This window comes from Hipposideros armiger, unplaced genomic scaffold, assembly GCF_001890085.2.
Source record: "Hipposideros armiger isolate ML-2016 unplaced genomic scaffold, ASM189008v1 scaffold_167, whole genome shotgun sequence".
In the NCBI taxonomy this organism is placed as follows: Eukaryota; Metazoa; Chordata; class Mammalia; order Chiroptera; family Hipposideridae; genus Hipposideros; species Hipposideros armiger.
In genome coordinates, this window is record NW_017731517.1 from 53,256 (window position 1) to 70,454 (window position 17,199).

Sequence of the window (17,199 nt, forward strand, 5' to 3'; positions counted from 1 at the left end):
TTGAAGGGACAGTTTCCCTCTGCTTGTCTTTGTTTTCAGTCATGACTGTTTAGTAGACTTTGGTTTTGTCTTACATTAGAAGGAAAGCAATGAAATTTATTCCAATAAAGTAAAAGAGCTAGTTTGAGGGCACTTAGAGCTGAAGCCAAATGTGACTGGTGGGGTGACTGTTATGATCCCCTAGAAGTCTGACTGTAGAACAGACTCGGGATGGCCCCTGACATTTGTAGGGTGCTGGGAGCTTCGGCCATAGTGGCAGACACAGGATTTGAACCCCAGCCCGTGTGGCTCCAAAACCCATGCTCTTCTCACCATTCCCACTGTTTAGGCTCTTTCAGTGTGTCACATGCCCCCCAGATCTCAGATGACATTTCTTCAGTATTTTTTGGTGTGTCATGTGCCCCCAGACCTCAGGTGACATTTAGTGTGATAAACTAGCTGCTATCAATCGAAAGAGCATTTATTGTTTGTTGTGGAAATCTCCTTAAATAATCATTATATTCCTTTGTCAACTAGATGGATAGGGAGCATGTGTGAAGATGCCAGGTGCAATCTGTGTGTTTTAACAAGTGAAATTTAATAACAGATAATGTTATGGTCTGAATGTCTGTGCCCCGCTCCCCCCGCATTCATATGTTGAAATCATCCTCCAGTGTGATGGTCTGGAGATGGACCTTGGGGAGGTGATGAGGCCACCAGGATTAGTGCGCTTACGAAAGAGACCCCACTGAGCGCTCGTCCCTTCTGCCACGTGAGGACTGAGAAGACAGAAGTTGGCGACCCAGGAAGTGGGCCTCACCAGACACCAGATCAGCTGGCACCTTGATCTTGGACTTTGCAGCCTCCAGAACTGAGAAATAATTGTTTCTTGTTTCAGAGCTCTTGGTATCTGATAAGATGAATTCACAAATAACTCTACGTCGGGGCCACATGTGCAGAGCCTGTAGGAGCAGCATTCTGCTGAGGTTTAAAGGAGGAAGAGTGACGGTGGGGGTCAGGAAGAGACACCGAGGCACAGCACCATCTGCGGTCCCTCCCTGAGCACAAGCCAGGACCAGAGCAGGAGAGGCTGAGCACTGCCCCGTGGGGCCACCAGCCAGGAGAGGCGCTCTCGGAGAGGAAGGGTGCGGTGTCAGGGCCGGTGGACAGCGGGAATTCTCTTCCATGTGTGAGTTCGAAATGCCTCCTGTTCAAACAAATCCAGATACCTAACAGACATTTGGGTATGAGTGGAGACTTCGAGGAAGAATTCTCTTTGAAAAGCACAGACTGATGTGTATCGCCTGCGTGAGGGTTGTAAGCTAGAACACCGTGGTTGGATGGGGCAAAGCACAGCGGATTCGGAAATGAGGGTCCTAAATCCTGTGCTCTTCCCCGTCACAGATGGGACCGCCAGCACTTAACACAGTGTTATAAACTTCCTTTTTTACCTCTGAATAAGAGTGCGCACAGGTAGGGAGATGGATGAATCTTAAATTCAGAGAATAATCTGATGATCGTGGCTGACAAGAAAAGGCTCCAAGTGAAGTTGCCAGTTCAGTCACTCTCCTCATTCCCAGCCCTCAGATCATCAAGCCGGGTGGGGGACAAAGGCAGCCCAGAAACAGTGGAATGGGCCTTGCACCCCTTTCTGTTTCTGTCTGTCTCAGTGTTCATGCAAGGTTGTGTCTGGGGTGTCGGCGGGGGGGAGAGAGTGCACCCGCGCGTGCGCCTGCTGATGACATGCCTATGTCCCTGAAGCTCGGTGACTTGGGACACAATTGGAAAGGCAGAGGGGCTGGAGAGGAGGGGCCTAAGTGAACAGGCGTCGCATTGCATGTTTTATGGGCAAAGAGAAGTTGGGAGTATTGAATGATTTCAGAAAACTACTTGCCAGACAGTTTAAACACTGCAAAATTTAGAATCAATAATGCCAGAAAGCCACATGATTTATATAAAAGCAAGCACTACAGTTTTATCTTTAGAGGAGGAAATTTTGGCCAGTATCCACATGCAGAGAATAACCCTCTAGCTGTATGCTGGCAGAACATTTGAATAACTGGCAAAAACTGTCACCTTAGGAATATCTCTTCTAAATGGGGGCTAATAATACGGTATTTTTCAAAGACTATTCTGATAAACAGCCAACGGGCTGAACACCGAATTAACAAGCTTGTGAGTTGTAAAGATAAAAGTTGTTTTCCACAATTAAAAACAAAAAACAAAACAACAAAAAAACCCATGACTGCATCGGTGAAAGCCTCAAAGAGGCATGAGGCGAGTCCAACAGCCTCCTCCCTTTCGGGCATGCGCACCTGTGGGTGGAAGTATACGCGCACCTGTGGGTGGACGTGCGCACACGGACCGGCTGACAGCTGAGTCTCCGCCTTCACTGGCGATGCAGTTACATTCGTGTCTGCTGTTGTGGGTTTTGGGTAAACCACACATTTCCATACCCCCTGCCTCCCCAAAGGCTGCACTAGGATAAGGATGGGTTCAGCAGTCGGAGGAGCCCGGGAATCTCCCGAGGAAGGAGAAGCTGGCGCCCTAGGGCTCTTTGGCCTTATCATCCGCATTGTCATTTCTCTACAGGTGAGCTTCGCAGCTTTCAGGAGGTTTCACTTTCTGTAGGACTCGTTGGCTTTCTCTGTTTCTTCCTTCCGGACGCATAAGGAGTGGCCAGTTGTGCGTCATTTTTCTTACTAAATTCAAGGAGACATCTACATGGGGAGGCCACACTCACAGCCCAGGACCTGCCATATGGCCCTGGGGGCTTGACCACAAAGTTGCCCAAGATTGCAGGAGCTCCAGCCGAGTTTGGTTTGACCAACTTGGAGAACCACATCAGGTTAGATCAGCTCCTCATTGGACAAACACACCTGCATGTAAATTGGGAGTAACCCAGTTTGGTCTCTAGGGGCTGCTGATCTGAGGATTCTGCACTGACTATAGAGCCCACCTATTGTGATTGCTAATTCTTTTTTTAACAAAACAAAACAAAAAAAAACATATTACCGTCTACTTCCAAGCTGTAAGGAATTGTGTGGAATACCCTCCCTGTCCCCACACTGCCAAGTCCTAGAAACGTTGAAATTTGTAAGACTGTTTCCAAATTCAATATTTCTAACCATGGTCTTTTCAGTGAGTCACGGATGCCATTCCCTGAGGGGCTGTGTCCGGGGCCCATCCCCTGCCTCCTGTCAGCAAGGGACCATCTTTCTGCTCTACCCCATGGAAATCTTATGGGAAAAGTTGTCTCAGAATTTGCCCAAATGTTGTTTTCACAGATTCATTTTATAGAAATGGCAACAGTTTCCGCAGAACTCAAACTGGACACAGCAAGAACTATAAACCTTTTAATTCCCAAAACAAAGGTTTGTGCAGGTGACACAGTAGGGACAGCTTGGCCTGGAGCACAAGTGGAAGGTCCTGTGGGTCACCCCGGTGCGCGGGGCGCGGGGCCAGCTCTGTCTGCCCAGCGTCCTGTCCTCCCAGGACAGCTTCCGGCTTCAGTGTGGGCCTGGACCAGACCCACACTCCCCTCTCCTGAGACAGCTGGCTGTAGCACAAGGATGGTGGACAGGACTGCATGCACTACCACGTTTCTTGCAGTAAAGCTGTCGCCGGTTTATACTTAACATCTGCATAAATATTATAAAGAAGTGAGATTTTCTTTATGCATGAGCATAACCGTAGTGCACTGGACTGGGGGTGGTGTGATGCTATGAAACGCCAGTTAGGTAACATGCAGTTGTCATACTTCCATCAGGTGGAAAGAGTTATATATGTGCTCCCCCCCCCCCCCCCAGTGGACTGAAGATGGTACATGGCTTTTGTTTGGATCTTCATGTTCTGGAAAGCATTTTGTGCCTCCCTCCAGCCAGCCCTGGGTGCAGTGAGCGCTCGGAGCAGCATGGCGGGTAGGAGGCCTGGCGTCAGGTGGTGGTTTTGTTTTTGTTTTTCATCGTGTGAAATAGTTTTCAAGATCCTGAGATAAAGTTATTCAGTTATCCACAACAGCTCTCATTTTTCCACAGGAAGGGCCTCATGTGGATGGCAATATTTGCTCTTTATATTTTGGGGAGCAGAAGGGAGAAAAAGGGGAAGCCGTGGGGATTTGTCCCCTGACGGTGGGGGCCCTTACAGTGCCGTGCGCCTACTGCTCATCGGAGGCACTCTGCTGGGAAGCCGTGTCATCCAGGCCCATGTCCTCCTGGCTGGCTCTTCTGCAGACCACCCCGATGCCCGAGGCCACGGCCTCAGCCCGACGGCGGCCACGGAGATGCCTCTGCTCTGGACCATCGGTGGAGTCACACGGCTCAGAGAAGTGCTTCCGAAGAGAAAAGAGAAGAAGCAAATCGCTCAGCAAACAGGTGTGGCCACTTCTGACCACTACCACACTGGCTGCATACTAACCTATGTACTAAACCAGAAGTCGGTCAGATTACAGAAGACAAAAAGGGTGGCCTTGGAGGACTGATGGACAGAGGATGTAACATGGGGGTGCAGGGGTGCCTCTGAACATGGGACCTATTCTCAGGTAACCTGGACGTGCTGGAAAGACGACCTTGGGTAAAAGGTCATGTGTGTGCCTGGATTTCCTAGGTTTTGGTCAGTGTCACTTCATAGAAACTTAGCCCCTGTCATAAATGCTGAGTCCGGCAGGTTTGACCCCGAACAGGCACCCAGAGGCCGTTTAGTCTGGATGCCTATAGTCCCAAGAGCTTGGTCATCCTAGCTGGAGGGAAAGAGGATTTGCCAGAATCCCCGAATTAGACCCACAGTGTGTCTTAAACACAGGTTGGGGTGGGAGAAAGGTGTGATATCCTGTGCGTTTTTATTGAGGAAATGAAAAAAAGGAAGTTTGTTAATACATTTAGTTATTTAGCTAAACTGAGTTATAATCCTGAAAGTAACCAGTTTCCTTGTCTTAGGCTGGTGTGATGGGGTTGGGGGATTGGGGGGCTCCAGGAAGCCCACAGAACACCCCCCCCCAAAGGTGGCACGGCACTGCTGCAGCCCCGGGCTCTTAGGGAGGTTGATGCCAGCCTCGGTTCCTCGGTGGCTGAAGACGGCCCCGTTGCTCCCCCTGGGGCAGGCACCTGCCTAGAGGGTTTCTCTCATGGGAAGCAGGAAGGGCCCCACCCCCACCCCCACCATCCACCTGCAGGCACTGCACCCTTAGGCAGGACCAGGTGCCGATGTTCCAAAGGAGCGTGGGGAGTCTGCCATCTGACACGAGGTCTGCCTCGATGGCGCCTGTTCCCCTCCCTGCCACAGTACGGAGAACTGCTGGGTATGTACTTACTTATGAAGCACACGTGTTCATCTAACATCAGCTAGCTCACAACTCTGGATGAGTCACAGTTTATTTGGGGGAAGTCCTCGACACTCTCCTTTTTAATGTTTAAATACTTAGAAGTAAATACGCAGAAATACATCTCGGCAGCTTTGAAATCAGATCTGGTGGGCGAAATCTGTGGTGATCGAACTCCAGTGTTGATGTGTGTCCTCTGGGGCCAGAATAACGTGAAAAGACTGGGTGACACATGTTCTGCTGTGTGGATGAGCGCTGGGCTCAGGGCTCAGGTGACAACTGGTGAACTCTTACATTACCCCACCTGGGTATTATTACCCACAGGACGTGAGCTACGTATCTGGGCTGCGTCAGAACGCAGCCGAACGCTCTCTTGTCTAATTACCTGCCGTCTGTCACTGTGGAGACGGTGGCGGGAATCTGCAGGCAGATGCCGGGGGCCATCAGGCCAGGAGCCCACACACCCGCCCTGCATCCCACCGAGCCGCTTACCCGTGTGGCCTGGCTGGCGGTGCGGGCTGAGGGGCCCATCATGATGTTGACGCTGCTGGACGACTGGGTGTCACTGGTGCTGCCCCCCTCTGCGGCCGAGAGGCCGGAGATGACGAGAGCGCTAGAGAAGCTCCTCTTGCCGAAGAGGAAGCTCAGGGTGGAGCTGGTGGAGGAGCCCAGGCTGGACCTGATGAGCGCCTCGGCTCGCTCGCGGACGCTCAGGTGGCCGGTGGTGGTGACAGGCGGGGGCTGCGAGTGCAGGGACGCGGCAGAGGTGTGTAAGGACAGCCGGCTGCCCGAGAGCCTCGGGGCCAGTCCGTGGACCGACGAGGACGTCTGCAAGAAGGCCTGGTGGCTTTCTAAGATCGGGCCGGACGAACTCAAGATGGGCGGCCTCTGGCTTAACGCCCCGTGTGCCTGGACAGACTGACTCCTTCCTTTCCTCCTGCCTTTAAAAGAAAGCAGAACAGGTAGCCGTGGCAATGTCCGAGTTTGCACAGTGAGGGGGGCGGCCTGCTCTTCCTCGGCTCAGGACCCAGGTGCGGCCACCACCTCCAAGGCTGGCCTGAGAGCTGCCAGCCCCACTGAGGGTCTCTCCTGAGGGGCTGCCCCGGGGGTGGGAGGTGTCGGTGCGGGGGCGGCGGCCAGGGTGATGGACCTGTCCGGTTCGCCCAGCACTCTCCTGCTCTAACATTAACACCCCACCTTCCTGGAAACCCCCGCCCCTGCAGACCAGACGATACCAGCCACATAACTCGCCCCCATCAAGCAAATTCGATTTCGTTCCTGCCTCAGGACCCACGTTGCTGTGCTCCTCCCCTCAGCAGTGATAAACGGAAAACATGTAGGCTTTTATCATTTGTAGTTGCTTTTAAAAAGGGGGAGAGGGAGGGTGGAGCCTCATGCTGCGGCCTTTGTTTTCTGTTGTAGAAAAGTTTTCCCTTGAGCTCGGGCTCTTGAGGAGGAAGCGTTCCCAGGTCCCCCGCGGGCAGGCCGTGTCACTGGCCAGCCCCAGGCCTCCACTGACACAGCCATCACCTGGCGTGGCTCCAGCTCCTTGTGCCAGCTGTCCCTCCTTGCAGGGTAGCTCGTGGCCCCAGCTCTTGCTGAGACATTTTTTGACGAAAGAGGTTGGACTGCCCCAAAGATCTGGTCCTGTCCAAGTCTCTGGGACAGGGACGACTTAAAGGGCGTGTCTTGTGCATGACCCACCCTGCAGCTCTATAGGCCAAGCGGTTAGAGGGGGAACCTGTGCTTGCCAGAACACCGAATTGCTTCACTTAAGCATCTATAATTACTAGGGCCGACTTTTAAAATACTATTTTGAAGGAAGCAGCCTGTGACATCGCAGTTCTACCAAATGCCTTATGGGCATATCCCCTGAAGCCACTCCAATTAGGCATTCAATCCATAAAAACGGGGTGGAGGGTGGGCACCCAGAAGGATTGCATTTTCCCGAGTTGCACCTCACCCAAATTCTTAAATTATTAATTGTGCATCCGGGGTTTGTAGAATATTTATGTGCATCTATAGAATAACCCCCTGAGAAGACACACATCTTTTGAGAGAGCTCCTTAGGAAACAGATGCTAATATAGAGATTCCCAGGGTCCCTCCAGCCTGCCTGCCCACAGTGGCTTACTGGCTGGAAGGGCCCTTCGCCTCACATTGGTCTCAGTGCTGTGCGGCCACCGGGATGGTGGCTGCCCATTTCCAGAGGGCCATGCTGTTCACACCTGGATCTTTCTTGTGTCTGCTAAGAGCTAGGGTGCCCACCCCCCCACTGATGGTGCTGCTCAGCTCCACAAAGCTGGTGTTACCTCCCTGGGATGAGGGTGGGCAGCCCCTGGCATGGGGCTCTCACCCGAGCCGAGCCCATCTGGACGGTCCTTGCTGAATAGCTGAATAAGTTACTCTTAGAGAGGAAAAAAGAGGCCCTGACGAATCAGAATTAAGAACAGAGACGGCGATTTGTTAGTTTATTCAGAGTCTGGCGAGGCCAAGCATCTGTTTGTGATTTGCACCGTAGCGCTGACTGCTGTCCAAAACTGCTCCACAATCATCGGCAAGTCAGCGACTTTGATGCTGGATGGAGGACCACCCGGACGCGGTGGGGGCTTCCCAGTGCATTCCAGGAGAGGGACAAAGACCCCTCTGTGTGTCAAAGAGGAAGGGTCTCTGTTCTCTGCAGGACGAGGCCACCTCCGCCCACCCTCATTGCTTCAGGTTTTCTTGTTGTTTTTGTTGTTGCTGCTCTTGATTTTTTGGTAAATTTAATTTTGCACATGGAACAAGTGAGCAAACCACGCTAAATGCTTTTGTGCTGCTCGGGACCACTGCTTCCTCGTTTAACTTTGCCAATTATTTCATTATTGAATTCTGGGCATTTTCAGGGAAAACCTCCTTAGAACCTGGTTGAAATACCACATAAATAATCCTTCTCGGTTCATTATCCTGGCACTGTGCCTCTGTCTTTGGTTGTCACCTGACAGGTTGGTCCTCACCAAGAGGACAGTGGAGTCTTCCTCTCCTAACTGCTGTCAGGTAGGTCACCAGTCTCCCCAAGGCAGGCCAAGTCCCTTCCAGCTGGGACATAACTGTTTACCTCAGCAAGAAGATTGCAGGTTGTCTGTCGGGCCACAGCTGAGGCTGCACTGAGTGACTGGCAGCCGGGGGTGATGTGCTGGGCATTCTGGGAGCAGCACACGACATGTGGCCCACATTGGGGGCGGGGGGGGGCTGCTTGTGGAGACTCAGGCAGGACCCTAGTCCTCTGAGAGCCTGGCGGGGGCCCAAGGGAGGGAGCAGTTGGGTCTCCAGTTATGGGAACTAAGCTTTGGGAATTAAGCCGTGAGTAAAACAAGACCCCCGATCTTAGAGTTTGGTTCACGTTCGCCCTCCAGACCCGCTCTTCGTTGCTGCTTGGCCGAGTTTCTGGGTCGTGTCCGGCCCAGAGTCAGGCCCTCCACCTCCAGCCCCCAGGACTCCCTCGGCAGGGGACTTAGCACACCGTCCTGTTTGTTTACGTGGCATCACATGGCCCTGTCCACCCTTCACCCTGCTGCTCTAAAGTGACGGATGACAACTGCATCCGTCTACAGGCTCAACACACAACACACTGACTGACAATAGGGGGCATGAGGGGCCAACCTGCAGAACTGTATCAGCCAGGCAACCACATTCCCAGCTCCCGCCCCAAAGGTCCCAGCCTCTAGGTCCCAAAGGGTTCTAATGGCCAAGGTTAGGAAGCCCTGTACCCTGCCACCCCGACTTTCTAGGGCCAACTCTGTTCTTAATCTGAAGAATGGCCTGACCCACATAAGGTAACAGCCCTCTAGGCGCTGTGTGAAGAGCTGCATAGTTTTGTGCAGTTGTCAGGGCTGCAGGAATAGCTAGAGAGGAAGCGTAAGGGAGAGGTGCTTCCCTTGTATGAAGTGGGTGGGAGCGGGGGCCTCAGTCCATCTCCCCTCTCTCCTCCCAGCTCTCTGACTTTGCAGGGGAACCAGTCTCAAGAAAACTCCCAGAGTGCAGTGCTTCCTTCTACAGGCATGTCAGCTTGTTGAGCAAGGGGAGGGACCTGTGGCTGCCCCTTGTCCCCTTTCTTCCCCCTGCCCACAGCGGGGACCTAAACTAACCCTGCTGGCTGCTTCAGGGAGAACTGGCACCATCTTTGCCTGCTGTGGGCCAGAGGGCAGACCAGTTGTAAGGGGAGCCCTTGCCAACAGGGGACAGGATGAAGTCAGGCGGGCAGGGGCACTGCCAGCACCACAGACGCAGGGCTGGGAGCAAATTAGCTCCTTGCCAGCTTGGGGACAAGGAAAGGCAGCATCCCAACCCAGGTAATGGGACCCTGTGCGGCGGTTAGGATTGCAGGTTCTGGGCTCATTCTGCCCAGGTTTGAACCCCAGATCAGGAACTTACTAGCTGGGTGACTCTGGCCAGTGACTTAACTTCTGTGTCGAGTTTTGTCAGCTGAAAGATGAGGACAGGGAAAGTGCCTGTCTCTTAGAGCCACTCAAGTGAAGATGAAGTGACTGCGTTTGGCACACACTGGGCACTGGGGGCGGCTGCTTCTTACTGCGTTTTCTCATGGTGGCTGAGATGCCATGAATAGGAGCTGAGCTCACAGAGAGAGCGGGAGCAGCAGCAAGGGGCTTCCTAAAGTTGCCAGCAGGACACACTGGCCTCAGATCCCGGGGCAGGCCCAGCCGCGGGTGGGCTGGCCATGCCTCATTACCTTGGAGAGCACGGAAAGCCAGGAGTGCCCTTGATGGGGGAAGTTTTAAAAAGCAGTGATGCAGAACTGATAGGTAGTCTGGGCTCTGGGACACCCTGCTCTGACACATGTCACGCAAGTGTGGGAGGCTGCTGGCCCGGCCTCAGCTGTGAATGGGAGACACGCTCATCACCCCAATTCATTGAAGAAAACACTTTTTCTCCTTTTTCTGGTGCTGCCTTGCTGGTCAGAGAGGGCCGAGGCCTCTCCCTAAGCCAAGGCTGCTCCAGCCCACCTGTCTCCACCTCCACAAGCTGCGCCCCTCCGGCCACTCCCCTCGCTCCAGGCTCCCTCTGGTTCAGACGAGCCACCTGACCAGCAAACGCCAGATGCCCAGGCATTTCTCCATCTGGAACCTACTTAAATTTTCCCATCTGGGAAGTCACTTACGTGATTTTGAAACTTCCATTTCTCTTACGATAACCACTGTTAACTAAGCAATGAGAGAGCCCTGCCTGAAAGCCAGCCACACGCCGTGGCCTCTGGCTGGGCAGGTGCTCTGCTCAGGGTCAGGCAGGTGGCCTGGTCAGGGAAGGGGGCCCTTTCCCCACCGAGCAGCTAATACCGACTGCTTTGCCCGTCTGCCTAACCACCCCTCTCTTCAACCAGCTTTCTTTCCTCCCTTTCTTCCTTCCATCATCTGTCTATTATCTATCTATCTATCTGCCTATCATCTGTCATCTATCTAGCTCTATCATCTGTCTATAATCTATCTATCATCTTCTCTCCACCCACCATCCTGCCCATGTTGGAATAAATCCTCACTATATCAGTTAAATCCTCAGCCTTGCTCTGGGCACCTCCACGAGGCAGGACTGTCCCTTGCTAACTCATTGGTGGAGAGCTGGCAGGAGAGGCAGGCACTTACCGAATGCTTCTGGATGGTGAGGAAGCGTGAAGGCCAAGGATGCAACCACCTAGCCAAGCAGCCCTGTGCTGGCGGGAACCAGGGCAGAGCATCTGTCTCTCCTGCATCCGCCTGGCACGTGCCCTGTGAGCCCTCAGGGTCACCTCCCTTTCCCAGTCCAGCCTCCCCTGCACGTGGTCAAGCCTAACTAGGCGGGCCTGAGTTTAAATGTAATTTTAAACTTTAAACTCTGTCCGAACTTGACCGAGGCACGTCCTCCACTCCCGTCTGCTGGCACCTTCTCCCTTTGAAATGTCAGGTATAATGGAGGGAGGTGAGAATTAGCAGCAGGAAAGGGAGGGTAACAGGCCTGTCTGTGCCACCACAGACTCGGAGAGGGGTGGGGACCAATTTGCAGAAAGATGAAGCCGCCACCATGGATCAAGAGCTACTCCAGCCAGCCACAAAAGGCACATGATCAAGTCATCGTTGGATGAGTGAGATGAGATAGAAGGAGTACTGGACAGATGGACAGACAGATGCTGGCTGGCGGAGGTAATGGAGAGACCCGGGCAAAGGATAAAAGCTGAATCTAAGAGATAGAGAGATTTTCCTGAGCAGAACGTACAAGAGTCAGTAAATTTTGGGCGTCCTTTGTCCCAATACTGATTTTTCTTACAAGAAGGCACTCTCAGAGGTTAGAATGACAACAGCCCACGACGTTGGTCACTGGGCCCAAAGAAGCCTTTACCAGTAACCGTGAGGCGCCCGCTGCACCCACCTGTCCTCCGTGTCCCTTCCCGGGGTGACCAGTGGTGGGCCCCCTGTTTTCTGGGCTGTTCTGTGCTGCTCTCCTGGCTCTCCCCACTCGGGGCACTGTTGCCGCCTGCGGATGGCCGCCCCGCTCCATCCACATCTTCAGTGTTGCCAGCAGCGCGCGGGCCAGCATCGCAGTCCTTCCGTATTCTGTAGGAGGGAGAAGGGCCCCAAGGTTCTCGCCCAAACATCCCTAATACGCCAGCGCCTCGCACACCCACGCTGAGTCAGGATGGAAGGCACACTCCGTAGGCGAGCAGCACACCTGGGATGCGAGTGGACAGAGGGGCTGTGGGTCCCCAAACCTCAGTGTAAAATGAATGCAAACCCTGCGCCATGATGAGTAAGCTGCAGTCTCAACCGTCCACAAGAACCCTGGGCTTGGAGGCCTGAGACGGAGCTCTCACACGTGCAGGTGAAACTTCTAGAACTCATTGCCACTAACCAGAGACACAATCACAACCAAGGCAGAAGGCTTAGGGATGACAGATGAGTGACAGGGCGGTCCCGGGCTGGCTCCCTGCAACAGACGTGGGGCTTCTGGGCCTAACGACCCCATAGGCCGTGTGGGAACTCAGCCTGGGGGCGTGCGGGAAATGGGCCCCACTGACTGCGGCCCTGCCACTGCGAGGACACCTGGGATGGCAGCGTTAATCATATGAGAAAGCAACAGGATGGCACCGGTGCCAAGAGAAGCCATAGAGCTCTCCACGTCCCCTCCCCCAGCGTCCAGGGGAAGGCCTGGCTGGGAGACCTACCTCACCCACTTGGTCCGCAGCCATGTCCTGATGCTGTCCACAGTGACCGGCCCACTCCACACATTCCTCAGCTGCCGGTGGGTCCCCAGGTAGGATGTGGTGAGGGGGGAGACGTACATGGGGTAGCCCAGCGGCTGGTCGCAGGAGGAGTTGATGAGGTTCCGGAGGACCTGCTTGTTGTTCTGGATGCTTCCGCGCTCGGGGTTGCAGTTCCGCAGGAATATGAGCTCCTGCTGCTGGCCGGCCCACAGCCCGCGGACACACTCCCTGTTGACCTATGGGGAAAAGCAGGCAGTGTGTGTCCCGTCGTGGGCTTCTACCTGCCATGAGTGAGCAGTGCTCTGGAGCTGAGTATCCAGACCAGGACCCTTCAGCCTAAAGCTCTGTCTGTAGCCAAGCGGAATGGCCGTTCTCCAAGAGGACATGATGCCATTTTCATGGGAAATGCACAGCAAATAGGGAGGCCGCGAGTTTTTGTTCCAGCGCGATGGTTTGAAGCTACATGAAAGGAAGAGCTATAGGTGACGAAGTTCTTGGGCCCAGAAATAGGTTATCAGGGAAAGGTCTGGTATCTTAGAGAACTAGGAAGTCTTTAAAAGACAGGCTCAATACTGACCTCCACCTGTATTGTATGTGTGTCTCCCAGGACTTCTTGCCAAAGCCCTCGCCACCCAGCGCCCCTCTGAGGCTGTGTCTGAACAGACGATGCCGGCACAGACTCAGGCGTCAGTGCCAACCACCGCTCTGCTGCTCCTCACACATCCCCCGCCAGGAGACTTGTGCCCACTGGGAGGTGCGGCCACTGTACCTTGATCACCTTGAAGGTGAGGAAGCTCCTGTGCAGCATGATGACCTTGTACTCGTCGGTGCCCTCGTCCACCACGTGCCGCAGGGTCAGCAGCTCCTCCTTGTTGGAGAGCACCGCGCCCCTCCAGGCCGGGTCGCCCTCGTGGCAGATGACCACCTTCTTCTCAAAGGACTGGATGGCCTCGTAGAGGACCCCTGGGTCCTCATACTCATCGGGGCACGTGAACTGGTCCTGGGGGAAAGAAGTCCACCTGTGGGCTCGGTGGGACCAGGGAGCTGATGCTTGGATGAGTGACACAGCCACTGGGCCAGTGACCGGCAGGGCCAAGTGCATGTCCGCGTCTCCCTCTCCACGGCTCTGTGTGAATCCTGACCTGGACAGAGGACGCGCCTCGTCCTGTGGTCCTAACACTGGGACATGCTTAGGGCAAGAGTTGCGTGGCCTGGGTTCTTACAACTTTTCGGTACCGTTTGAGCACTTCTGATATGTCATTTCCTCTGGCCAACTGCCCTCTTCCATCCTGGTGGAATATCCCCTAGCAGCTCTGGAGGGCAGATTGCCACTGGCCAATGTCAAGACTACCCGGATGGCCTCAGTGCTTGGTTACCTAAGTAATAAACCCACTCACTTACGTCATGCCAAGAAAGGGGACACTATTTATGAAAGCTTATCTTCGTTCCTAATGTTTCCGGCTCAGACTTTTTTTTACAAAATGGAGTTTTACCTGGTGAAGCTTGAGGGACATCCTGATGGCTGGAGCCACAACTTTGTGCAGAAGATCCATATCAGCAAACACCCACTCATCTCGTGCTGTTATTCTAAAGTCGCCTTTGAAGAGCGCGTGAAGACCATACAGGAAAGAGTCCAGGCTGTAAAACAAAGTCCCATTTACTCTTCTTTCACACTGAACAGTGTTCAGAGTCCTGTCACTGTGAGCCAGGGCCGGGTCTCCTGTTTGTAACGTCACAAGTGATACTGATTATCTTTAGGCTGATCCGACAGGAAAAGGAAGGTGGCCCCGGACTTGTCCCACTGCACCGTACGCCTAACCAGAGCCTGCACAGGACCCTGGGACAGCTGGTGTGATGGCCCTCGGCAGTAGTTGTAGGAAACACTGACGTACTTGACCTCTCAGTGTGACAGTAGAGACGCTGGTCAGAACTGGCCTACCACATACAGGTGTACCTACTGCAATGGTCCCACCCGCTCTCCCATTGTCAGGAGGTGACAGGCTAACTGAGGCTCAGCCCAGGTGCTTTGGTTTTTCTCCTTTGTATTTCCAGATGTCACTTCTGGGCTATGTTACTCATCATAAAAAATTGGATTCTACAATATGGAGAGAAAATGAGACCAAATGAAATCTCGTGTTGATCATTTAGATTCTCAGAGAACACCCATTTCCCAGTCCATCCTCTTTTTAATGGCCAGTGGAAGAAGCGTGAGAGAGAGGGTTGAAACGAACCACCACAGACTTTTCAGGATCATCCGGTTCTCACGTTTCTAAGTTTTTCCTTCTTTGCATCCATTTCCTGCATGTAACTGAGCATTGTCGGGGTGGGGGACACAGCAGTCACTCACGGAATCGTTCGTGATCTGCGTCCTTTACGTTGTGGGGGCACATAGGGAACCTGGGGGTAAGCGACTCATCTTGCATCGTGAGGGAAAGAGCTGAACGTTTCTTTTCCTGTTTGCATTAATAGGCTCGCTCGCAGCCGCCTCCAACAGCCTGGCCTCTGACACCCCTGAGAGGTGGTTAGGGGGCGAGCACCAGACACGGCACCCTGACAGGCTGCTAGCAGGAAAGTATACGTGAAGGGGGACCTCCGAGAGACTGCTCACGAGGATTTAATTAGCTGGCTCGCTGAGCAAGGCTTCTGCCTCCACACGGCGCATGGCAGCTGCGCTGACTGCTACTTCAGCACTTTGCTGAAATGTACCACTGTCATTAACTTCCGTGTAGGGGTCCCTGGAGAGAGGTGCCCAGGCTTCAGGTCATAGCAGACTGTGGGAAAGGCCAGTGAGGCTCAGGTGCTGTGGCCTGGAGGAGCCTGAAACCTTCCAGAAAGAGATCCAGGAGGCAGCCTTGCCAGAAAGGCTCCCCCTCACAGAACAAAGACTCCCTGGGGCTGTGAGCTTTAGGGACAGCCTGGGAGGCACTGAGAGGGGAGTGACAGAGGAGACAGGACAGCAGAGCTGGGCTGCAGCAGGGTGAGTGCCCAGAGGCCTCTCTGCTCTCCACTGAAGACATTTGAAAATACTCCTGCCATGAGATAGGAGCTCAGTACTGCAAAGGGGAAGCTAAATCGGAAAACACGGGTGGGACTTATTCTGGAAAGAACCACAAATGCCATGTTGCTTGCACACAAGAGAAAACGCTCCTCTAGGTGTAGGGGTGGGGACGGTGGCACAGGAAGATGAAGGGACATACCCAACACCCAGAGATCTATCCGCAGACCACAGGAAGAGCGAGGAATTCAAGGCCCAGCCCACTGTCCGCTCAGGGGCAGCACAGGTGACCAGACGGCCCACTTAGTGGGGCAGGAGCCACGCCACAGAGCTTCCAAAAGTGCTGGCCTCCCACCCAGGCCCCCAACAACAGCTGCTCTACCTGTCCTTTCCATTTTCAGAGAAAAATGACACATTGCGGGGCTTAATGCTGTTCTATTAAAATGATTTTCAGTGTCGCAAACGAAGCCTAATTAGAGTTCCGCTAGACTGGGGGTTTGGGCCCCAGCACATTAAAGGTAAAGGCATCTGAAAAGTCAGGTGTCTCATTATCTGCCTTTATCCTCAAGAGAAGGATGAGGATGTGACAAGCTGGGGAGGGTGTGTGTGGGGGGGTGGGGGTAGAGAGAGCGCCGCTCTCCAGGAGGCCTGCAGCACTTTTCTGATTTGGAGCCTCCTAGAACCATGTCTTTTAAAGACTCTACTGAGTCCTCACCCCTAGGCCAACAGCTGGAGTGGGGCGACCGTGTTCCATCTGAGTCAGCCAAGGTTGGCCTTCCGGAGACTAAAATAGCCGCCTCCCCTGCCCCTGCCACCCTTCCCCCATGCCACTTCAGGACGCTGAAGCAGACCCTGTCATCCTGGCGCCATGGAGGTCGCAGAGGTCATGGGGTTTGTTGGCCAGGCAATCAGCAGTGAAGGGACGACCATGTCCAGTTGCGTGGGGTTACGTAGGGGACAGGCCCGGCCCCTGAAGAAACCTGACGCGTGTGCCGTCGTGTGGTAGGGAAGCACATCCACACGTGCAGAACGGAAGGGTGCGGTGCCCAGATGCTGGGCTCACGCAGTGCCACATATGTGCTAACATTAACAAATAAAAATCGCTCTAGAAACACTCCTCCTTAACGTGAGACGTACATGGCACTTGAGTGCATTTTCTTTTTCACTGAAAAAGGCACAACTCCACCCAAGAACACATGTATGGCACCAGCCTGCGCCTGAGTCCGTGAGACGGAGCGGGTCTGCGCTGCTTCCTTGTTGGCCCCCTGCCCCCCATCTGCCGGCTTAGTCCTTGTTCTACTCAGCACTCGAGCAGTGGTCTTGCCTTTTTAGCTGAGTGTGTGCGTGTGTGTGTGTGTATGTCCATATGTGTGTGTTTGCGTGCATGTGTGTGTGTGTGCACATGCGTGTGTGCTGGAAAGGATGTGCCAGCCTCTGCCTTACAGTGACCCTGCACCCTCAGCAGACACCAATGACCACGCAGCGGGTCTCAGTGACTCTGATTGTACTGACCCCGGTTCTTTTTGTCTGTCTGGTTCCTGACCCAGCCATAACCACTGGTGAGGGGTATAGACGGGAGGCTGGGGCCATGAGTACTTACGCACAGTTGTTCACAGCATTCCCGGAAATGGCCATTTTCTGGCTTGCGGCTCTGGCCGTTGCTCCTATCGTCCCCTGACGA

General features: G+C 53.8%; 1 protein-coding gene across 1 annotated transcript in view; it reads right to left on the minus strand.

The window, feature by feature from the left end:
- Positions 1-3,321: 3,321 nt before the first annotated feature.
- The window catches only part of LOC109387710 (pecanex-like protein 2), a 146,904-nt gene continuing 133,026 nt past the window's right edge, over positions 3,322-17,199 (minus strand). Inside the window, exons 8-13 of the mRNA XM_019651795.1 lie at positions 14,017-14,161; positions 13,293-13,523; positions 12,485-12,759; positions 11,692-11,876; positions 5,789-6,237; positions 3,322-4,309 (exon numbers count right to left, since the gene is read on the minus strand). Of these exons, the coding sequence (XP_019507340.1) occupies positions 4,136-4,309; positions 5,789-6,237; positions 11,692-11,876; positions 12,485-12,759; positions 13,293-13,523; positions 14,017-14,161 (1,459 nt within the window). The 3' untranslated portion in view covers positions 3,322-4,135. The remainder of the gene's footprint in view (positions 4,310-5,788; positions 6,238-11,691; positions 11,877-12,484; positions 12,760-13,292; positions 13,524-14,016; positions 14,162-17,199) is intronic.